The 24,323-nt window shown below is 33.3% G+C and overlaps 1 protein-coding gene and 1 long non-coding RNA gene across 4 annotated transcripts; one reads left to right on the top strand and one right to left on the bottom strand.

Annotated features, from left to right (window-relative positions):
* On the bottom strand, positions 5,717 to 9,011 carry LOC109223611. Its single transcript, XR_002067607.1, has 3 exons — positions 8,873 to 9,011; positions 7,183 to 7,260; positions 5,717 to 6,097 (listed from the first exon to the last, which is right to left on the bottom strand). It is a non-coding gene; the product is annotated as an uncharacterized LOC109223611 (long non-coding RNA).
* On the top strand, positions 11,320 to 21,590 carry LOC109223584 (MADS-box transcription factor 23-like). 3 transcript variants are annotated; one of them, XM_019387965.1, is made up of 9 exons: positions 11,320 to 11,411; positions 11,513 to 11,715; positions 17,774 to 17,852; positions 19,920 to 19,972; positions 20,063 to 20,162; positions 20,265 to 20,306; positions 20,449 to 20,532; positions 20,789 to 20,937; positions 21,324 to 21,590. In XM_019387965.1, the coding sequence occupies exons 2-9, from the start codon at positions 11,534 to 11,536 to the stop codon at positions 21,325 to 21,327; spliced, it is 693 nt and encodes a 230-aa protein (XP_019243510.1). In that variant the 5' UTR covers positions 11,320 to 11,411; positions 11,513 to 11,533; the 3' UTR covers positions 21,328 to 21,590. The 3 variants fall into 3 exon arrangements, with proteins under 3 accessions (XP_019243510.1, XP_019243519.1, XP_019243506.1); XM_019387974.1 differs by having other exon boundaries at positions 19,911 to 19,972; positions 20,449 to 20,490; XM_019387961.1 differs by having other exon boundaries at positions 19,911 to 19,972.

The raw sequence follows: 24,323 nt of genomic DNA, 5'->3' as shown, positions 1-24,323 counted from the left end.
AAGGCCGTGGATTGTCGTGCACCAAAGAATGATAAGAAGAAGAAGAATCAAGCTAACATGGTTGAAAATGCTGAAGAAATGGAGGACTTGTGTGCCATGTTGTCTGAATGCAACTTGGTAGGAAATCCTAAAGAATGGTGGATAGATTCTGGAGCCACCCGCTATGTTTGTGCTAACAAGGAGTTATTTTCTTCTTATGCCCCCGCAGACCCGACGAGACAATTTTCATGGGAAATTCGTCTACAGCCAAAATTGAAGGAGTTGGCAAGATTGCGTTGAAGATGACGTCGGGAAAAATAGTGACTCTAAACCAAGTTCTCCATGTTCCAGAAATTCGCAAGAATCTTGTGTCTACCTCTCTTCTTGTCAAGAATGGATTCAAATGTATTTTTGTTTCTAATAGTGTTGTACTAAGTAAGAATGATGTGTATGTAGGAAAAGGTTACCTGAATGAGGGCCTTTTTAAGCTAAATGTAATAGCAGTTCCTATCAATAAAGTTAATGCTTCTTCTTACTTACTTGAGTCAAACACTTTATGGCATTCATGCTTAGGTCACGTCAACTTCAAAACATTGCGAAAAATGATAAATTTAGAAGTATTGCCAAAATTTGATTGCATTAATTCCAAATGTCAAATATGTGTGGAATCAAAGTATGCTAAGCATCCTTATAAGTTCGTTGAAAGGAATTCAAGTCCTTTAGACTTAATTCACACAGATATTTGCGACATGAAGTCAACACCATCTCGCGGTGGGAAAAAGTATTTTATTACTTTTATTGACGATAGCACGGGATATTGCTATGTTTATTTACTTAATAGTAAAGATGATGCAATTGATGCTTTCAAGCAATACAAGAGTAAAGTTGAAACACAACTAAACAAAAAGATCAAAATGATAAGAAGTGATAGGGGTGGCGAATATGAATCTCCTTTTGAAGAAGTATGTTTGGAAAATGGCATCATTCACCAAACAACTGCCCCTTACTCTCCACAATCTAATGGAATTGCGGAGAGAAAGAATCAAACGTTGAAAGAGATGATGAATGCGTTGTTGATAAGTTATGGTTTACCACAGAACTTGTGGGGGGAAGCTATACTTACAGCTAACCGAATAATCAACTGTGTACCTCATAGTAAAATACATTCCATTCCTTATGAAAAATGGAAAGGAAGGAAGCCCAGCTTGAAATACTTCAAAGTGTGGGGGTGTTTAGCTAAGGTACTAGTTCCTAAACCTAAAAGGGTTAAGATAGGTCCAAAAACGGTTGATTGTGTATTTATTGGATATGTAACCAATAGCATGGCATATCGTTTTCTGGTTCATAAATCAGAAAATCCTGAGATTCACGTTAATACGATAATAGAATCAGATAATGCTGAATTCTTTGAAACTATTTATCCGTATATAAAGGAAAGTGAAGTGACCTACCAAAAGTCAAAACGACCTCAGGAGGAAATAACAGATGGTATGCCTAATGAGGAAAATCTGAGAAGAAGTAAACGTCAACGGACATCTACTTCATTCGGTCCAGATTTTCTGACTTTCCTGCTAGAAATTGAGCCTTGTACCTTCAAGGAAGCAATGTCTTCCTCAGAAGCACAATATTGGAAAGAAGCTGTCAATAGTGAAATAGAATCCATATTGAGCAACCATACCTGGGAATTGGTTGATCTTCCTCCGGATAGCAAAACATTGGGTTCTAAATGGATTTTCAAGAAGAAAATGAAAGACGATGGTACTATTGACAAATACAAGGCAAGACTTGTTGTCAAAGGATTTAGACAGCGAGAAGGTCTTGACTATTTTGACACATACTCGCCGGTAACAAGAATTACATCCATTCAGATGCTAATAGCGTTAGCCGCCTTATATGGTCTTCAAATCCATCAAATGGATGTAAAAACAACCTTCTTATTTACATGAACCAACCTGAAGGGTTTGTGGTTCCGGAAAAAGAAAAGAAGGTGTGTCGACTTGTTAAGTCCCTTTATGGACTAAAACAAGCACCCAAGCAATGGCATGTGAAATTTGACCAAACCATATTGTCAAATGGCTTTAAGATTAATGAATGTGATAAATGTGTTTACATTAAGAACGTTCCAAATTATATAGTCATTGTTTGCTTATATGTTGATGATATGCTAATAATGAGCAAAGACATTGCCGACATTCAAGCTACTAAGCGTATGCTTGCTAGTAAGTTTGATATGAAAGACTTAGGAGTTGCCGATGTAATTCTAGGAATTAAAATCCAGAGGACTCCTCAGGGTCTAGCTTTGTCTCAATCACATTACGTGAAAATGGTACTTGAAAAATTCAAACACTTGGAATTTAGAAATGCAAGAACTCCAATTGACTTAAACCATCATCTTATAAAGAATAAAGGTGAAAGCACGTCTCAAGGAGTATGCTCGTGTGTTGGGAAGCTTAATGTACATCATGAACTGTACACGACCTGATATAGCTTGTGCAATAAGTAAACTTAGTCGATTCACAAGTAATCCCAACAAACATCATTGGGTGGCAATGAAACGAGTTCTGGGATATTTGGAATATACCCAAGACTACGCTTTGCACTATAATAAATATCCTGCGGTTATCGAAGGATATAGTGATGCAAATTGGATAACCGGCTCAACAGAAACAAAGTCCACAAGTGGATATGTTTTTACTGTTGGTGGAGGAGCAGTATCTTGGAAGTCTTCCAAACAAACGTGCATCGCTCGCTCTACAATGGAATCAGAGTTTATAGCTTTGGATAAAGCCGGTGAAGAAGCTGAATGGCTTCGAAATTTCTTAGAAGACATTCCGTTCTGGCCAAAACCTTTGGCTCCTATTTGCATACATTGCGATAGTGAGGCTGCAATAGGACGGGCAGGGAGCGTTATGTATAACGGAAAGTCTCGTCATATACGACGAAGACATAACACCGTTAGACAACTACTTTCTAGTGGAATTATCACTATTGATTATGTAAGATCAAAGGATAATGTGGCGGATCCGCTTACAAAAGGCTTAACTAGAGAGGGAGTTGAGAAATCATCTAAGGGAATGGGACTATGGCCGAGGACAAGTCAACATGGCGGTAACTCTACCTAGAATTTTGGATGTTTCGAGATCTAGGTTCAAGGAGCTCAAACAAAGTTGTGATTGACCGGTTCAACATTGTCAAAGTAAAATCTTTGGTCCCTTCTCGTGATGAAGACAATGTTCAGTAACAAGGATAGAACTTTACACGTTCTTTAGTGATTACCTAAGTTTGATGTGGTAGTTATCAAATAGTGTCAATCTAAAGGATTACACGTTTAGGAATCACCTATGTAAGTGTGAAGTGGAAGCCACTTCAATGAGAATTCTGTAAGGCCAATTCTCTACGCACTTATGAGACCAGGCGGTGTTCATGGCTTAAACGAACACAACAATGAGAACTAAAAGACGGTTAAGGGTTGATTGTGTGACATATGGTTGTCTAGGTATACACTAAAGTTCGACGGTTCAAAGATATCAAATCTACCGATTGACCGAGTATATCCGACATATGTTCACTACGGAAAGTTCAAAGGGAAACCTACGTATCCAGATGCAATTAATCCTTACTTGCAAATCACACAGCTTTCATCTATGATCTTTCTTGATACAGCCATTCCCATTCATGTGGGGGATTGTTGGACTTTAAGCCATTGGGCTTTAAAGTAGAAGAAGTGTGAATTGGAAATGGCGGAAAATAAAATGGAGGGAAAAATGAAAATTTGAAGAAGTGAACTTTTGTCTTGCACTTTGTCCCTCATTGGTGAGGGACAATCACATTTGCGTGCTTATATATAGAATCACTTCTTAAAGCTCTTAAAAGGAGTTGAAGAGAATGAACCCTCGCGCCGTCGTCGTCGCTCGCTCGGCTTCGACTTCGGCTTCGGCTTCGGCTTCGGCTTCGGCTTCGGATTTGGATTTGGATTTGTCAAATGATCGATAAGATTATTTTTGGACAAAATTTATTTAATTATTTAATAATTAATTAAATGCCAAATCACAGCTGAAAATACGCCAGAACCCTGCTGAAGATTCAGAGGGACTCTCTGGCCGCGGTTCTGCCGTAACCGCTGTAGAACCGCGGCAGGCAGATTCAGAGAGCCTCTCTGACCGCGGTTCTGCCGTAACCGCGGTAGAACCGCGGCAGGCAGCGTATTCTTCTGAAAAGGCACCTTTTCCAGACACCTCTTCTGATAATTGCCTATAAATTCTGAGGCAAGGCTCCATTTTCTACACACGAAAAACACTCCACAACTTTTTCCTTTTTGAATATACTGCATCCTAATTCGCAGTTCTCTCTCTCCAATTCGTAAGTGTGATTTTGCTCCGTTCTTTGAGTTCGTTGGGATCCTGCAGTTTGTATTGCCACTGTTGCAGGAAGGTTTATTCCGTTTTATCCTGGGAGGATTTAATCCATTACCTTGGCAACTTGTGAGGGGGTTAAAATTCCTTAAGGACACACAAGAAACTTGTGGACTCGGAATATTTATGATTCTCTACTATTTTCCAGATTTCTTTAATTCTTCTAACAGCTTTTTTTCCTGATTTTGTGTTTTAACACAGTAACGCTCACACAAGGCACCCTCAGTGCCTAAACAAGTATACAAGGTGCCATCTGTACCTGAATACAAGGTGCCATCTTTGCCAAAGAATGACTACTACAAAAAGTCATCCATTCCAAAAGATAATTACAAGAAGGTGCTATCTCTTTCAAAAAATAACTACTACAATATACCCTCAATGCCTAAACAGGAATATAAGGTGCCCTCTTTGCCTCAGAATGATGATTACAAAAAACTATCAGCTTCTCCTCCACCACCTTACTACTATAGTTCAACTCCTCCTCCTTCACCATCACCACCGCCCCCTTACTATTATCAATCAACTACAACTCCTTCTCCACCACCACCTCCTCCATATTACTAAATTTTTATTCTTTCATGCTCGACATATATAACCAAAGGGTTCTTATATTGTGAGTTGAAGGCTAGCTAATATCAAAAATCTTAATTCTTAATTTGTTGTTTTAATATTTATTTTCCTTCTTCGGTTGCATGTGCGTTTTGTCATTTAAATTGTATTTTGAATGTTTCTAGAGAGTATTATTTCAATTGAATATATAAAAATTCTTTGCATTGAGAATTATGTACACTACAACAAATTCGATTATCAGTGATGAATTATTTTGTCACTAAAATTCATATTTTGTCACAAAAGACCTTTTGTGACAAATAAAATTTTGTCAATCTTTCGTCCCTAAAACACCGTCACTAATAATATACATAGACAACTTTATGTTTCGTCGCTAAATAGAGTTATATTAACTACGAAATCCTTTTTCGTCCCCAAAGTGATAGTATTTATGACAAACTTGTTCGTCATAAAAAGTATTAAAAAATCGTAGTTAAAAGTACACCTTTGTCACTAAAAAGGTCATTAATGCCGACGAAATTACTTTGTCACTAACTATTTAGTTTCATTAGTGACAACATGAATCGTCTATAAAGTTATATATATTTCGTAGTTGAACACTCACAATTCTGTCACTAAAAAATGCCTTTTATAGACAAAAAAGTATTTCATCCCTAAATGTATAAATTAGCGACGTATTTGCTTTTATAAATAAGGTTTGCAATTTTGTAGTAAAAACTATCATCTCGTCACTAAAATATTAATATTACCAACAAAACAAAAATGTAAATATAAATCGTCATGATTAGTGACCATTACAATTTTCAAAAAAATAAAAAGATAATTCAATAGTCAAAAAAAAATATTGTATTACTGATGAGGCAATTTGGGACAAAGACTATTTTTTGTCGCATTTATGATGAACTAATATGTTCTACAATAAAAATGCGATTATCTTGAAAAGTACTATGCAATCTAATCGATGTTGCAACTTTTTTCTCTTTTGTGAGTTCCTTCCACTTGTTTGCTTTGTTGATGGAATTGCCTGACGTCAATTTCCAACTAGGATCTCTAAAATCATCTTTCTCCCAAAAACTTTTTTATTTCTCGAGACTTTTTTCTAGCTTTTGCGCAACCTTCCTTGATTCCAGTTGAATCTGCATTTATTTATTAAAAAATCAATTCAAAATACTATTTATAATGCAAAAAAATGTAGATCATATATATTAGTAGTAATTTTTAAATTACAATTGAACTTTATCATTACAACTTTAACATAAGTGAAAGTTTATCGATTCTTAGTATATCATCACAGTTTACATCCACAAACTACTCTATTTGCCAGCATACACTCTCCATATTTTCGTAACTACTAACTATCAAAATGAAAGGTAATCTTTGTAGGCTTTCTCACATTAGAATCAAACCTGACGTGAATTAAAAGAGCAATTATATATAGTTATTATTTATATCCTCATTCATTCATTTCACTGACAGAAAAAAAGAAGATAGAAGTTTCAGAAAACAAAATCCAAGCAATCCTTTGAAATATCATAGAAACAAGGCACTCACTTGTGTAACATATACCTGTGATTAAGATAACACATATTAAGCAGCCAAATGGCCCTTTTTATCAAGAAGCTAGCAGGCAATTGCTTGTGAATTCAAGTCTTCTTTCCTGACTCATTTACGCATGACACCATTGAAATACTATACTATTCCGTGGATGATGTTGTCTATAATGTTAATACCTAACATTTCAATTCTCATTTACTGTCCCAAGGATTCACTGTAATTTCAGGAAGACAGTTGTAGATTTTACCAACTCTATCCAAACATCAAATGAGCAAAACACAAAGAGCCTGTCACTAAAGATGTAGCAAATGTAGTTTTAGTTGGGTTTCATCATTTTTTTCTTTTTCTTTCAAAGTGAAAATAGCTAAATTATTTCCATCAATCCGAAGGTCAAAAAGACATATGAACACATCTAGCTTTCAAAATTAGGAGAAAGAAAAAGAAACATAACTTTGTTAATCCCTTACAACAGTTGTCAGTTTTAAAGGCATTGGAAATATTTCAGTGCTATTTCTATAGCTCCTCTTCTATTTATAGTAGCAACTACATGTATTTAGCAATTATTTGATGATTATATATTTATATAATCTAATCAATCCTTCAATCATGGATATTATATCAAATTAAATATAATAATCTATAGAATGGTAAGTTGTATTAAATATACCTGATTTACTCGAGAGTTGGAAAAATTAGGTGGCAGTTGACCTCAAAGTATTGAACAAGAAAACACATTTGTTGGAAGCTGATAATAACAAGAACAACATAACGATTAGAAAATGGAAATCAACAGTAGTTGGAAGCTGATAATAAATTTACTGATCATATTCATTCTCAATATGTCCATAGGTCAGTCCCACAAACAAACATCATAAGATATACTGGAATTCACGAAAACATAAAGGAATTTTAGATTAAAAAAATGACATAGCAGATAAATAAACAATACTAAAGTGCTTTATCGAGTGGGATATAAAATTTTAACAGAATTCAATTGGGCCCATTTGACTTCAATTTTAATGAAATTAGCTACACAAGGTGAACAAAGGTGGCCGAAGCTCTACATCTCTACAATAAGAACTTCATTCATTTCTCTGTGTCCCAAACAAAAGCTTGTCAAGTTCAATAGAAGTTGCCTAAATTCAGAGAATTTGGCGGGAAAATAAAATTCTACACCAGATGAATGCATCACCGAAGGACATTAACTTGAAAATCCGCATCACCATACGCAAGAGACCATTAAAAGTAAACTATGCTTTCTATTACCAAGAAATGCATAACCTTAGGTTTTCCATACCAGCATAGATATCGAACATGTTTATACTTATAATACTACACAACACAAGATGCAAGCATTCTTGTAATATTATCTATACCACAAGTAAGGAAAATAGTTTTGCATATTGCTTAAACTGAAGTACTAAGATAGTCCACTAAAGAGCTTTCAGAATACATTTGAAATGAAGAAATAAAGAAACTTCAAAGAAATGAATCAAAGACCAATATTATGTACTGCCAATGTTCTTTTTCCTACAACAATTTGATCAACTTCTATACGAATCTGAATAGGAATTCATCTTCAAGTTCATATTTAGAGCTTACCTCTAAAAGAGTTCCTGAGAGTGTCACTAAATCCTTACTCTTTCCAACAAATATATCATTGAAGATGAATCTAGTAGGGTATTAGAAACATATAAACACGATCAAAGAAACAAGGCATCAACCTCCAAACATTACTCTAATATACTGAAACTCGTATTGCCTATGCTAACCGAGGGAGTGTACCCACAAGAATTAGGACATAGCTTGCTATTCTCCAAAATGTAACCTACCAGGAGAACAACTGAAACTTAAATAAAACTAGCTTAGAGTTTCAAGCCCTAATTTTTGGTTTGATGGAATGGTAGCCCACTAATGGGAGCACTGGAAGAATTTAATTGAACAAGATAACTAGTCAAGAGAATAATATACTAGGAGTATTGATGAAAGTAGAAAGGAATCTCACTTGAAGGAAAAGAGAAACATGACTATCGTGAAAATGGCGTCAAAGGGATCTACGCCGCGAAGCTCTATCGTTTCTGCGATACCCTCCAAAGCAGTTTATGTCGCAGCCTACTTATACTTTGAAAAAAGTCAGTCCTTTTTATATTGAAACACATATTGGAAATACTAATTTTGATATTAAATAAATGATTTATTCTGAGAATTCTCAAATCTAGCATTCTAAGTCATTAAGTTCTTCTCTCCAGGGACGACCCATTCGAATTGCGGAAAGCCCTAAGCTCCGTACGTTTACATGATAAATCAACGCCCTAAGCTTGAAATAACTGTAACTAGAGAGAGTTGAAGAAGCTTACCATTTCAAACCCTAACGTCGATTGAGGGAAGGCCGAGCATCGTTCCGTTCCTACTTAGCAGCTCTGAAGCGTTTGATGAAATTTGGGAAGTTTGGAACAAAAGAAGGAGGGTTAGGCCAAAAGAGGGAAACGAGGGAAATTTTGCCGCCTAAGCTTTTTGTGAAAAAATGAAAAATGATTATAGACCAGAAACCAAATAAGTTATTCAGAAAATTAGATATTTTGCCAACAATAGAAATATTGGCAACAACGGAAACATATTATTGCCAATTTACTTAGTATTTTAAGTTTATTATAATACCACACAAATAGGGCAACAAGGTCAAAATATTTAGCAACAAGAAAAACTTATGGGTAAAAATTTATTATGTACCAACAACTAAACAAAGTTGTTGCCAATTACTAATATTTAGCAATAAAATAATTGTTGTTGCTAAAATATGTTGCAATTTCTACACTTTCTTGTTAATGATTGTGATTGTAACTAGTTTTACTGTACCTTCAAACAATTAAACTCTCCAACGCATACGTATTTGAAAACTAATTGTACAACAAAAAAAAATTCAGGTTTAATGGAAAAAAACCTATAAGTGTAGTTTGTTTTCGAGATTTCAATTACTTCTAGTAATATAACGCTTGATCAATTGGAGAAGATAAGTCTACAAGTTTAAAATTTGAATCTTCTATCTCAACCAAATAGTAGTAATTTTGAAAATTTTACTATAATTCATCAGAATTATCATCATTACAGTGAAACGCAAGATTAATCAATATTTGAGTAGAGTTATTATCGAGGGGTAATTTTACAAAAAAAGTATTCGTATAATGATTATCACTATTGTTATAGGTAAAATGTGGTTATAGAGGGTTAAAATATAACATGAGCAATCGATTAGAGAAAACTTGGCTACTATAGTGAAATGTTATTATAGAGGATGATTGTTATAAAGAGATTTAATTGTATATAATGCCATAGTGGTATGCCAAACTGTTTGCACTCAGTTTAGGGGTGAATTTAAGTCTTTTCCATTGTAAAAAAGCTCATGTGTTCGAAAGCTTCCGTTATTAGTGAATAAGGGCATATTTGAACCAAGCTTCCGTTTTTCTTAATGTTATTTTAACAACTTGAGGCACATATTTTTATTTCCGTCACAAATCATATATAAGGTCAACGATAAAATAATGAGTGAACAACATTTTTTATTTTTGTAGCTAATTATTATTTAATAAATGGCGTCCAATATTTTTTTGGTGGAAATTTTTAGAAGAAAAAGGTTCTTATAAAATTCGAATATAATCCCTAAGTTAGTACATCCAAATATGAAATCTAATATTGATAACAAAAAAATGAGTGTTTTGTGATGAATTTCTAGTTCTAGCTAGACAATATATTATTTGAGACAAAACCTCATCGTGGCTAAATTAAGTATTATATATATAGGGACAACACAAAGATCGTCATAAATTGTTTAAATTATTAGTGACAAAAACTATATTTCACAAATAAGTAATATATATTGCAGCTAAAGTTCGCATTGTTTAGCTACACAACTTTAGTTGTCGCTAATTTAACAATCTATTTTTGTGACGAAATTTTTTCTTATCTAAAATTAAGTATTTATTAGGACAAAAATATTTTGTCACAAATAGTATACAACATCAGTGACAAAATTATTTCGTCACCAATAACATTATCTTTGTAGCTAAATATTTCCCGGTAAATGGCGCCAACTCATTTTTTGTGGGAAACTTTAGTGGACAAAACTTAGCTACAACTTTTTATGTTTCGTCACTAAAAGTATATGGCTCGTGTATCTAGACACGAAATATAAATTTTGTCACAAAAAGTAAACAATTAGTGACAAATTTTGTGTCGTAACTATTAATTTCGTAGCTAAATATCATATTTGTTGTAGTGTAAATTACTAAACTCTTACTATAATTAAAATTCTGAATCTTCTAGTAGACTCCTCCTAAAACTAAACAACTAATTATTCTAGAAACCAGTAGCAGTAACAGATGCAAAATCCAACTAGTATCACAGTTTTATCTCAACCAAACATGGTATAAACTCATTTAAAATTTAATCCGGGGATTAATTATTCCTTATCCCTCGTACCAAACGAGGCCCGAAGGTTTTGCATACTTCGTACTAAAGACATTTAATTTCCTTAACTAAAGAAGTATTTATAAACCATCATTTATATCTCTGTTGAGCAACTCACTTAATTAACTTTCCACTAATTGAAGTTTGAAAAAAAAATAGTAGCAACTCTTTTTGTTTTTCTTGAATTTCAAATATTTCAGGATAAATTTAGTCTGCCGAAATGATCAATTTTGAGGAGAGGGAGCAGTATATATTTAAATGACCAAGTTGTACAAAATATATTTTTATGTCACTAGTGCTTATGATGGGGTCTCAGACTTCTCATTGGCTTATAAAAGTAGCTCCTTTCCTGACTTTGATGTGAGGCAAACCCTTGGCCAAACTTCACCAAAAAAACTTTGTTTAATTTCCAAAAAGCTCAAACAAACCCAAGTAAGCTTATCTTTCCTTTCCTTCATACTTCACTTTTAACCTAAAATACCTAATATTCTCTTAATCCATTCGTTTTTTCTTTAATTAATCTTTTTTTGTAGAGACAACCCTAGCAAGATAAGATGGGAAGGGGAAAGATTGTGATCAGAAGAATTGATAACTCATCAAGTAGGCAAGTGACTTTTTCTAAGAGAAGGAATGGATTGTTGAAGAAAGCTAAGGAGTTAGCTATTCTCTGTGATGCACAAGTTGGATTGATTATTTTCTCAAGTACTGGAAAGCTCTATGAATTTTCTAACGCAAGGTAATTATTTTTCATTTTCATATATAGTATATATCTCATTTTGTTGTTTATATTATGATGTTCTTTTTTCCGAATCCTATGCTGTTTAATTTGGTAAGCACTAGGTAAATTTTGAGTGCATGAAATTTTGCTTTTTGCCTTCTTGTCCAATACCATCAACTTGCAATTGAATATTCCTAATTACCTGTTCTCTATTTTCTGCTCATAAAAAAAACTACAAATAATACATCTCTTGTGTTCTTATATACTCCTACTAAGTAGCTTGAAGGTCTCTCTTTGCTTATTTGATGAGATCATGAGCTAATATTCACCATAATATGACAGGTTATATAATCATCGCATGAAATTATACATGGTTAATTTGAGCTAGCTTAACTATAAATTATAATACAAACAAAATTTTAAGTGATACATCTATTATATACAGACTATATGTTGGTCGGGTCTTCCCAAAAATGCTACCGCACATGTACCATACTCCAAAAATCTATAAATTGTAGATTATATACAGAGGCTGATCTAGGATTTGAGGCTTATGGGTTCCTACCGTAATTTCATATTAATATACAATAATAACTGGGTTCACAGTCAGATATTTACCAATATTTAGTGAATTTTTTAATATAAATACAAGGTCTACGCAAGAGTTACTGGATTCCCGGGAACCCGTAGCCTATGCACTAGGTCCGCCCCTGATTGTATATGTGTTTATACATACTTGATAGTATTTTTGAAAAATCCGAGCAACATGGATAATATATGTATTTATCACAAGAATACAGATTCTATATAATTATTTAGTGAACGGTCTTCTTTATTTTTTTTTCTCCTTCAGTTCTTCAAGGATATTTCTTCTGTTATTGTTCCCTTCTCAGTTATACGGGTTCCTAATTCGTCATAAACAAGGAAATAAATGGAGAAAGTTGTTCAAATTTAGTAATTTTTCTTTAGGACAGGCAGAGATAACACGAAGCTGCTTAGATTTGGGTCAGATACTCAGATACATAGCATCATGATGGTTTGTCCATGATAAGCAAAAAAGGCAAAAAAAGTTATCCAGTGCACAAAGCATACTCTGTATTTGCGCAAAATTCGGGAAGGGCCACACCTCAAAGTGCACAAAGCATATTCTGTATTTGCGCAAATTTGGAAAGGGTCGCACCTCAAAGGATGTAATATAAACGGCCAAAAAGTTTATGCAATTGATGCTTCGAAAAGGAACTTATTTATCCTTAGTCTCTCCTTTATCATAAGAAGCAACTGACAAAACCTAGCTTACTACTCGATAGTGTGGAAGTACCATTTTCTATCCAGTTTTCTAACATTATATCAGAGTGAACATTGATAATTCCATACCTAAAATCTAGGCCTAAAGTTCTAAAGACCATATTCTATCTATATTAAACCTAAGAAACATCACTGTATAGCATTCGTAGTGCACTGTTTAGCGTTGCACCATAATGCAAGCTCTAAAAACTAAATCTACTCAAATGATTGTCCTTTGAAGGGGAGTTAGCGTACCCGGTAATGTTGCTAGCATGTGACCAAGAGGTTACAGTTACAGTCGCGAAAACAGTCTCTTGCAAAAATGTATGGTCTAGCTTTTCCCCGAATCCCGCATAGCGGGAGCTTAGTACCGAGCTGCCCTTCTAGATGATTATCCTTTAAGGTGCATTGCACGGTAATAATATTATCAACTTCATCCTTAACTTCTAAGAGTTTAGGAGCGTCTATACACCGACAATCTAAAAGAGTACTTACACAATCAAGTGACGTATAATTAAGGTTATTAACTAGGTAAATCCTTATGATAAGTGTTAGTAGTTGGTAAGCTATAAAAAAATGGTAACTAACCTGAGCAATAACTTTTGTTACATAGTGTTTAGAACTTAATTCTTTTCTCATACTTTTATTTATGTGACGTAGTTTAACTCAGCATACAATTTAAGTAAAAGAAAGACTTTTGGAACTTGTGATTTTAAAAAGTTAAAGGGCAAAAGCTTTTGTGGGGATCTCAATTAGTGAGGTTATAAAAGCTTCTCATTAACAATAAATTGGATAAATGAAAAAGTTTAAGGTTAAATTATTTCCTAATATAGTAATGTATCATTTTTTTAACGGACTAATAAGAATTCATGGATGGATAAGTGTAGCTAGTAATCCAAGTATATTAGCCAACATTTAGGGGAATTTACTAACATGAGCCTGCTTAATTAGCTTCACCATCATGCTGTTTAAGAATTGAGGGATTCCGATAAATTCAGTATATATTCATTCATAGTGGAGTTATCCTCTAATAGATATATACATATCATATACGAGAATTGGAAGAGATTGAGATTGATACTATATATTATCGGTAGACGATTATCCTAGAGCTTATCTCAACAAATATTGTATTTTGAATTACAAGTATTCAAATATATATTCCAATTTCTACGTTATCATTTATTGGTCGAGAGTTAAAAAGGGAATGTGTTCCTGCGTTCATCATTACAGGAAAAGTGTTTTTGGCCAAAAGTGCTTTTGGTAAAAAAAAAAAAAAAAAAAAAAAAAAAAAAGCACTTTTGGCCAAAAATAAGCTTGGCCAAACATGCTATAAAGCTGAAACTCTCAAAAGATAATATGTAGGTAAACGGGATACATTTCCAAACAAGAGGCACATGTTGTATATAATCAATGAGTTCAACTGTTCAATCTTTGTCACGACCCAGAATTTTCACCCTCGGGACTGTGATGACACCTAACATTTCACTTGCTGGGCAAGCCAATGTTAGAATAATTATAGCCATTTTTAACAGTTCTAATTAAATAATAACCAAGAAACTAAGTAAACTGAGATAGAATGAGAAAATCATATCAACAGCGATATCTAGATACAATCCTATAACTGGTATTACAAGTGCACGACCTACTAGAATAATACAAATAATGGTCTGGATGAAAGCAAAACTGTCTGAAATGAATTAAACTGCTCGGATAAGGTAGAAGGAGACTTCAGGGCTGCGAACGCCAAGCAGTTGTACCGCAAGTCTCCATCAAGAAATCAATCCGAGCAATCTACTGACTGCCGCTAGGACCTACTCCAAAACCTCCACAAGAAGTGCAGAGTGCAGTATGAGTACAACTGACCCCATGTAATCGGTAAGTGGCAAGCCTAACTTCGACGAAGTAGTGACGAGGCTAAGGCGGGTCACTTACAATAACCTGTACGCAGCATAGTAATAATAACATGAAAGGAACGCCAAAAAAAATAAGGCAGTTAACTAATAAAAATAAACTCAATCCTCGAAATCAGTAAAACCAGAAATATCAATCCTCGGAATCTCGTATGAAGATACTGAAAGCTAACACAATGCAACAATGAATATAAAACATACAATCTGTTGCGGCGTGCAACCGGATCCCACAGTACAAACTCAATCCTCCCTTATGCCACCATATCAATATTTAGAATAATATGTAATCTATTGCGGCGCGCAACCCGATCCCACCATATAATCAGAATCAATATCATAATCCTCTCTCACCATATCAAAATCACATATAAAATCCGTTGCAGCGTGCAACCCGATCCCACCATATCAATAATAATCCTCCCTTATTCCACCCGTTGTGGCGTGCAACCCGATCCATAAGCAAAATCAATATATGAAATCAACTCAACGACTCAATTCACAAGAATCGCTACGATTAAAGAATATGAAAGCAAAGCCATAAAGGAACCTCGTACCAAGTCAAGGAATGCTACAATTAATACAAGCAACAAGACAAGTCAAACACAAGATAGTTAAAGTGTACAAGTAAGACAATTAAGGAAAGTAACAATTAATCATGGAAGCACGGGAGAAACGAACATTTTAATACGAGAATAATGAGGACAAGTAGCAAGTTAAGGCACAGGAAGCAATTTAAAGCATGTGACAGTTAAGACATGGAATAAAATAATTCACATGTACGCCGCTACACATGTAATTCACTTAACACAGAGTTCAAAGGTTCCTAATTCCCTCAATTCAAGGTTAGACCCAATATTTACCTCGCTCCGCAAGTAAATCAAAGCTCAACCGGGGCCTTTCCTCTAAAATTCGCCTCCGGACCAACCGAATCTAACCAAAAATTGACTTAATATCAACAAACAATGCTAGGAAAATCAATTACAATGCATAAAGTTAAGATCTTTACACTTTTCTTAAAAAGTCAACAAAGTCAACTTCGGACTCGCTTGGTAAAAACCCGAGATTCAAACCAAAACCCGATTATCCATTCACCCCCGAGCCAGGTTATGTAGTTTATTTTGAAATCTGATCTCAATTCGATGTCTAAATTGCAAATTCATAAATATTCCTAATTCTATCCAGATCCCTAATTTCTACCATAAAAATCATAGATTTAATATTGAAAACACTTGAAAGGTAGTGGGTAATTGAAAGAAAATAGATTAAAGTTGCTTACCGATAAATTTAGGAAGAAAACCTCTTGGAAAAATCGCCTCGAGGGTATTTAGGGTTGAGAGTTTGTGAAAAATAAGCTAAATCCTGCATTTTCAGCTTTTTATCCGGGCGCAGATATGGCAATACCCAAACGTGAGAAAACTATCGCAATTGCGAAGAACTCCCAACTCTGCTTTCATCGCATTTGCGATGAATTGTTCGCAAATGCGAACTTGGACATGTCGCAAAAGCGACTCAGTGATCGCAATTGCGACCAACACCCAGGCCACACCATCATCGCAAATGCGATAGGGAGTTCTCAAATACGAACTCCTCAGGCCATTGTGCTCTTCGTGAATGCGAGCATGAAGCTCGCAAATGGGGTTGTCGCAAGTGCGACTAATTTCCCCCAAATGCGAGATCTGAGCACCAGCAAAATATTTGATCTCCCATGAACTCTCCGAAGCGCATTCGAAACTCACCCGAGCCCTCGGGGCTCAAAACCAAATATGCACACAAGTGTAATAACATCATTCGAACTCGCTCGCGCGATCAAAACACCAAAATAACACCTAGAACTATGAATCAAACACCAAAACAAATGAAATTTTCAAAGAAACTTTAGAACTTTCAATTTTTCAATCGGACGTCCGAATCACGTCAAATCAATTCCATTTTGCACCAAAATTTGCAAACAAGTCATAAATACTTAAATAAACCTATACCAAGTTCTGGAACCAAAATCCGAACCACGTAACGACAAAGTCAACCTACGGTCAAACTTAGGAATTCTTTAAACCTTTAAATTGCTAGCTTTCAACAAATTAGGTTAAATCAAGTCAGGGACTTCCGAATTCGATTTCGGGAATACTCCCAAGTCCTAAATCATGATACGGACCTACCGGGACCGTCTAAATACTGATCCGGGTCCGTTTACGCAAAACGTTAACCGTAGTCAACTCAAATGAGTTTTAAGGCAAAATTTCATATTTTCTTTAGTTTTTCACATAATTTTTTTCTGAAAAAAGATACGGACTGCACATGCAAATCGAGGAAGGCTAAATGGAGCTGCTTGAGGTCTCGAAACACATAAATGAAGGGAAAATCTACAAATGACCTATCGGGTCATCACAATCTTGCTGCTATTTATAATGGTATAATACCTGAATAATTTGTGAATATATAGTTTATTTATCAAAACTGTATTCTCACAATTCAGAATCTTTGGTCCGTTGCAAGTGTTTAACCAATAGACATTCTTAAGTTGAGACATGAAAATAGCAGAATGCGAATATTGGAGAACTTCACTTTCGAAAAACAACAGTGAAACAGAAATGAAAGTACAACAGCCTTAATCGTTAGCTTCATACAAGATTGAAATTAACATTATTAGTTGCTTGGGAAAGGAAAGAAAGATCAATAGTGTTGTTAATATATTTGGAATGTGAGTAGTTATTCTATCTAGTTCACTTTGTCGTTTCTTTAATCGTAAATTTTATTTTTAAGGTGTAACCTTTCATATCTCTGTAACTTTCAAAACACTAGGTGGGGATAAGTTTTATCGTCAGTATTTATATAAATAATACAGTTATTTGACCAGTTTTTTGCCCCTTTTCAAATACCAGTGTGAAATCAATTGTTGAACGATATAATAAAACGAAAGACGAGCATCACCAATTGCACAATCCAGTTTCAGAACTGAAGGTAATATTTTCATCACTCTACTACTCCTTTCTGCATGTGCTTGGAAGTTTCGGTATATACGTGCTAGAAATTTTCATCTTGTCATGTTTTTGATATAGTTGTGCGACTTTACTGTTAAAGTGGGAAAAAAATCAGTGATCATATGCAAAATTAACTCTTTTTTTTTTTTTTTTTAATTCCCCTTTGAACCTTATTTGCTAGAGCTATTGCTTCTTTGGTGACTCAAACCCACGACCCTGAGGTTGTTGGCGGGGGTGCTGACCATGCGAAAATAACTTAAGAGAGTTGATTTACTTGAATTAGGGCTCTTTGACAAATACCAGCACTTCAACATCTGAAGTAGAATATTACAATCCCTTTGACTACTACTCTATATATAGTCCTATTAGATCCACACAAGGAATGTGATAGATCTTTTTGATGCAAACGGGTAGTCCAAGTCCTGTACAATAAAGAGGAACGAACTATTTTTTAATGGAATTATGTCAGAGAAGGAAGCAGACATGAAAAGTACTTTCTGCCACTGTGTGTCAAAGTACAAATCTTTGCTAGATGAACCATATATACACCTAATGTAGTGAATGATTTAGTTTATTGGATGTCAGATGAAGTGTAAATCATGGGGGCACATGATTGAATGTCCAAATGTAATTGGAAATTAGTGAAAGATATAAGCTATTAGACGTGAGCTTTTTCGTTAAAAAACAGCTAGCCAAGGAAATGTAATGGCCATAAGTCACATACTGAAAAATAGCTGCAATCTAAAACTCAGCACACATATAGCTGCAAAGGATCTCTTTTCATGATCAAATGTTGTTTCGCATGATTCCATTAAAAAATAGTTCGTTTGTCTTGGTCGAACAGTATGGCTGGGATGTGACGTGATGCATCCCCTTTATAAATTCATCGCCAAACTTGAAAAGATATACTGAAGAGAACGAGATGCAGAGGCATCCTGCAGTTTAGTTAACCCACTACTAATCAAGCAGTATTTTTTAAAAAAAAAAAAAAAAACGCAACTTAGTAGCAGAGGCGGATCTAGAGCAGTCCAATGAGTTTAACTCACCATATTACTTTCTAATCGATCCACAAGTACATATGCAAACAAAAAAGAGTTGCTTGTGTATATATACAGATAAAATGGATCATTCTGAATTCACTGACTATAAATTCTAGAATTGCCTCTGCTTGCTAGTCCGCACACCCAATGTGTGATTAAATCATTTGGTAGCATCGTAGATCCAGATAAAGATTTATACAGCTTCTTCAGCTCAGCAAGGTAACTGAACTGAGACTCTAGAGAGGTAGTAGGAACAAAAACAAGTCTTTAGTTTTCAAGAAGAGTACCTCCTAGAACGATGGAAGAGGAAACTGTACATAATAGTGTCGGCATGTATCTTTGATTTCAGAAGCTCTTGTATATATTCAAGAGAGGAATTACTAGTTTTAGAATCTAGTTGGACAACTATTATGTGATAACTTTTTCTTCTTATCCATCATTCAAGATATTGTGCGAATCTCAGATTGATTTCTAGATAATGTTTGCTGTAAAAATGGGCACTGAAATTGGAAGATTGACAGAAGTATGGGAGTTGATTTCTTTGTCAATAATTTGGCTGCATAACTAGTGGGATGAAATAGACAGATATTAAGTTATTAACCTTCAAAGAGTACTCAGTGACAAAAGGTTATTTAGTTGAGTAAATAACCTTTCTGCTGACTTAAGTTGAGTAAATTTAAGTTTCAAGCAAGTGGTTGTCAACCCCTGCATTACTGTTATATAATCACAGACACAGAGTAACCTGAACAGAAGTAAGAAGTTTAATGCTATGCCAATGAATTATTAAAAGACCTCACAGTATGTCTAGTTAGGGTCTAATTTACACACAGTATATTAAACTACTACTTAATAATGCGTATTATATAGACCTGCAAGTGCCTTTTAAGTGGCCAGATTATATAAATATTTCTACGCGAACTTAACGTCTATACTTTTGATACTGAAACTTGTACATTCACAATCCCTGAGTATATATATATTCACAGTTTACTTGCTAGTATTGGCAGAAAGAGGCAGCAATGTTGCGGCAACAGTTACAGGAACTGCAACAAAATCATAGGTAGTGTATTGCTCTTGATACTTCAGGATAGTAGTCTTATTCAAGCATAATTCTAATCAACTAGCAATTCCTTACTGAATGATAAACCAGGCAAGTCATGGGGGAACAACTATATGGGTTGACTATTAAGGACCTACAAAATCTGGAGAATCGACTAGAAACGAGCATAAGAGGCATCCGTACGAAAAAGGTCAGCGATCAACATGACTCCATAATTATATTTGCAACACGATAACATGCATCTTGGATTGCTGGAACACAAAAACTCAATAATGTCCTTTGATTGGTGCAGGAGCAAATATTACATGATGAGATTCAAGAGCTATCTTGGAAGGTATGCAATATAGTTAGCAATTTTCAAGTTTCATCACATGAAGAAGAGATTGGAAAAGGATAACAAGTATTGTTCATCAATTACTAAAAACATTGTTAATCTGATGTCTTGACTATGTTCCTATGTTTACTAACTCACACAGGGGAGTCTAATGCATCAAGAAAATTTGGAACTCGTCGAGAAGGTAAACATCATTCAACAAGAGAATGTGGATTTATATAAAAAGGTAACTTGCTTCTTAAACATAACATGCGACATCAAAATATTCTTTCTGGACATACTTATCCATTGCTTACTCCAAACCAAGCAATGTAACCATAAGATTCACACTTGAAGTGAGAAAACAAACACACTACTTAGCCAGAGTGAAGTGATAAAAGCGTATATGCATGATCCAAATGCTTTTATTTGCTTGGTTTAAACACTAGATGCGAGTAAATTTTATCCCTATTCCATCAATGAGTCAAAAAAGAATTTCTCAGGCTTTTGGTACAAGGGATGCAAATGAAGTGAATGGAAACAGCACTACTCCATATTACTTCACAATTAGTAGGGAAGTGCATGCCCCCATCCATCTGCAGTTAAGCCAACCTGAGCCACACAATTTTGCAAGAGTAGTATCTAACCAAAGGTAAATCTTTTTCCTTTTATTAGCAATTGCGAATCAAACTTCAATAAACAAATTGATTTGAAACTCTAGCAGCAACAATTGTTTCTGCTAAATTGTGTCTGTTTACAGATAGAGGTTTTTTGCACAAAGCAAAACAAAAAACCTTACTCCAATAATATTGATCAATTATTTCCTAGCCTTGGTTTCTAATTCATTAAACTAAATGATTCTGAACAGTATAATTTACAAATTAGTGTATTTTTACTTGTTGTAGCAAGTAAGATGCCTTAGTTTCCAGGTTGTTAATGGCCTGATAGTGTAAAAATTCTATCTGAAATAACTTCTATCAATGCCAACACCATTCCTGATTGGCTTATCTAACACAAAATGGTTTTGACCTTTTACAGGTAAAAGTCAATGCCAAAAATAAAGGCAAATGACTGAAAAGTTAGAACTATTCATCAGCAGCATACAGAAAAGGCCAGCAAAAGTTATACTGGGGTTTCAGTGATTAAATATTGTGGTGTTGTCATGTAGTAACAAAGCGAGATCATAATTATGATGTGCTGTACTATATATGTTACTCATATTAAATGGAATTATATGTAAAATCCTAGCTGCAATACATTTCGAGCATTTGATGCTTTATACTAACAGAGCACAAGTTCATCATATATTCATATGGCAAAACTGTTTTTCTCAGAATATCTTACAGAATGAAGGAAATAGTTACCTCTAACAGAAACTTGGACACAAAAATATCAAATATAAGTAACGTCTAATGTCAACATAATTTGTGACGGACAATTCATCGACGTGGATGAAAATTTGCGACGGGAAACTTTATCATAGAAATTTCAAATTTTAACGACCACAAACTATTTTTTTGGAAAGTAAAAAATATCTATATTTATATATATATTAAAGCAAGCATATATAATTGACATTATGGTTAAGCCAAGTGGCAAGCTAATAAATATCAATAATATATGGTAACTTTATTCTATAGTTGACTATTTTAATTAAATACAAATATAATATAATATAATATATTATATATTATATATATATATATATATATATATATATACACACACACACACACACACGGAATTTGAATTAAAAGATAATTTTGAGTCTATAGATAACGTTCTAAAATTCGAATTTAAATTAAAAATAAAATTTATTTTTTTTAATCATGTTATCGTACTTAATTCGGTTAATGACCATATGCAATCATGTTAAGAACTTTTGTTATTTTTATAATTATTTAAATACTACTTCGCCTCTAGCAAAAAAAGACTACTCCAAATAACTATAAAACTCTTTCACATTTAAAATTTTATAAGTATAGTTCTTTGAAACACTGTAGCGAGATTTGAATTAAAAAACGAAATTCTTTTAAAATAAATGTAATATATAGGGTACACGTCTATGTTTATCTAAATAACAAAAAAGAGTTTACAAAACCAAATAAAAGTTTACTTACATATATAATAAAGTAAACATACATGCTGGAGAAAGAAACATCACAAAATCAGTCCATATTAAAAAAAAAAAAAGTTGTTTCTTTTTTCTTCTTGAAGAATATTTGTTTGAAGAGTCAATTTGCATAAATGGACATCAAACAAATAACAAAACTTTGGCTATAATATTGCTATCATTAATTTCAATTTAGCACATTCAAGGAATTGAAGGGTATAAGTTGAAACCCCTTCATTTAGTTGTAGTCAAGCCAATATTGCAAGGGTATAATACTTTTTTAATTGAATAATATTAGTTTTGAATCATTAGATTATGTGAAAGGTTTTTCTTTCAAACTCAACAAGAGATAAATTGGTTTCTAATTGATAGTTTCTATACCGATTTTTAAGTGAAACAAAGAGTATATATAAAGAAAAAATTGGTATGACGTGAAATTATTTTTTTTTAATGTAAATAAATTGTCGAAAAAACTCTTTACTTTTTTTAATTCAAAGATAATAAAAAGATAAGATATTTTTGAACAACAGTAGAGAGTTTTAAAATTATTATAATAGAAGTTATATCAAGGATAAACTCCAAAAATCGAAATCTTATGGAATATTTACATAATATCCGGCCATATTTATTGTTTACTTTTTATAGCTAATATAAATAGATGATATACCGACAACACACGATTATACACATATTATATACGGATTATATATAAATTACACATCATTTGATTTTTTAATTTAAGTGGTCGGGTGAGCACCTATTTAGGCTGATTAGATAAAGCCTAAAGAAAAATATGAAATAATTTCAACCAAAGACTAAAAATATAATTAAAGTTCATATGTAGACAATTTTTATTAAAACTCATCCTTTTATAGTGAAATAAATTAGGTTTTTGTAACAAAATAAATAATGACATAAAAAATAAGATAAAAGAAAATAAATTATTGAAAAAAATGTTAGAAAGATCTAAAAACGAAAAATAAAAGATGACAACAAATTTCTTCTTATGTTTCATCTTTGTTGAGTATAAAAAATTTGAAAGTTAATCTCATCAATTTCAAATATATTTTTTTTTCAACTCAAATACAATCCAGATTGTAAGATAAGGATATCTTTGAATATTTTTTTTAATATACATTATGTGTCATTTTTAAAAAATCACTATTACTAACAAAATGATATGATATTCGAATTTGAAGTGGAATGCGATTTGAGTAGTTTGCATTGAGGTTAAGCCAAGTATGGTGTCGAAAAATAAACTACTTGGCAATTTTAAGACAATATATGCAATGTTTTATAATAATAATCAACTAATTTAACATCTAATGATTCAAAGAATAAATTTTTCTATATATAGGGTATTAAAAATTTAAATTCTGGGGCTAGAGATATCGATAAACTTAAAGTAGAGTCATACTGAAATAAATCGGACCAAATAATCATTTAAATTTTTAGATAGCCGATTAAAGTGAATTTTAAATTAAGGATAATATCTTCACTTGCATCATTATAAAGATAATCATTATTATAATTAATATATATATATATATATATNAAACGTAGCTTAAAGTGGAGTCATACTGAAATAAATCCGGTCAATGAATCATTTAAATTTTTAGATAGTCGATTAAAGTAAATTTTAAATTAAGGATAATATCTTCACTTGCATCATTATAAAGTTGATCATTATTTTAATATATATAAAGTTTTAGAAATTGAAATTTCAAAATAGAAATATTTTTTAAAGATAAAATCATACCAAATAAGAGTTCAAGTCGTAGTATAAGAGTCACGTCGTAATCAAAGAATCGTTTATATCGTGTCAACCTTTGTGTTTTGCCATAAATATGAGTTATTATTTCACTTTGTGGCTATTTTTAGGTTCCAATGACACCTATGAGAATAGTGCAAAAATAAAATTATCA

The sequence above is a fragment of the Nicotiana attenuata genome, chromosome 1 (genome assembly GCF_001879085.1).
Source record: "Nicotiana attenuata strain UT chromosome 1, NIATTr2, whole genome shotgun sequence".
In the NCBI taxonomy this organism is placed as follows: domain Eukaryota; kingdom Viridiplantae; phylum Streptophyta; class Magnoliopsida; order Solanales; family Solanaceae; genus Nicotiana; species Nicotiana attenuata.
The sequence above is the reverse complement of the archived record's forward strand: the minus strand, read 5'-3'. Positions and strand labels throughout refer to the sequence as shown.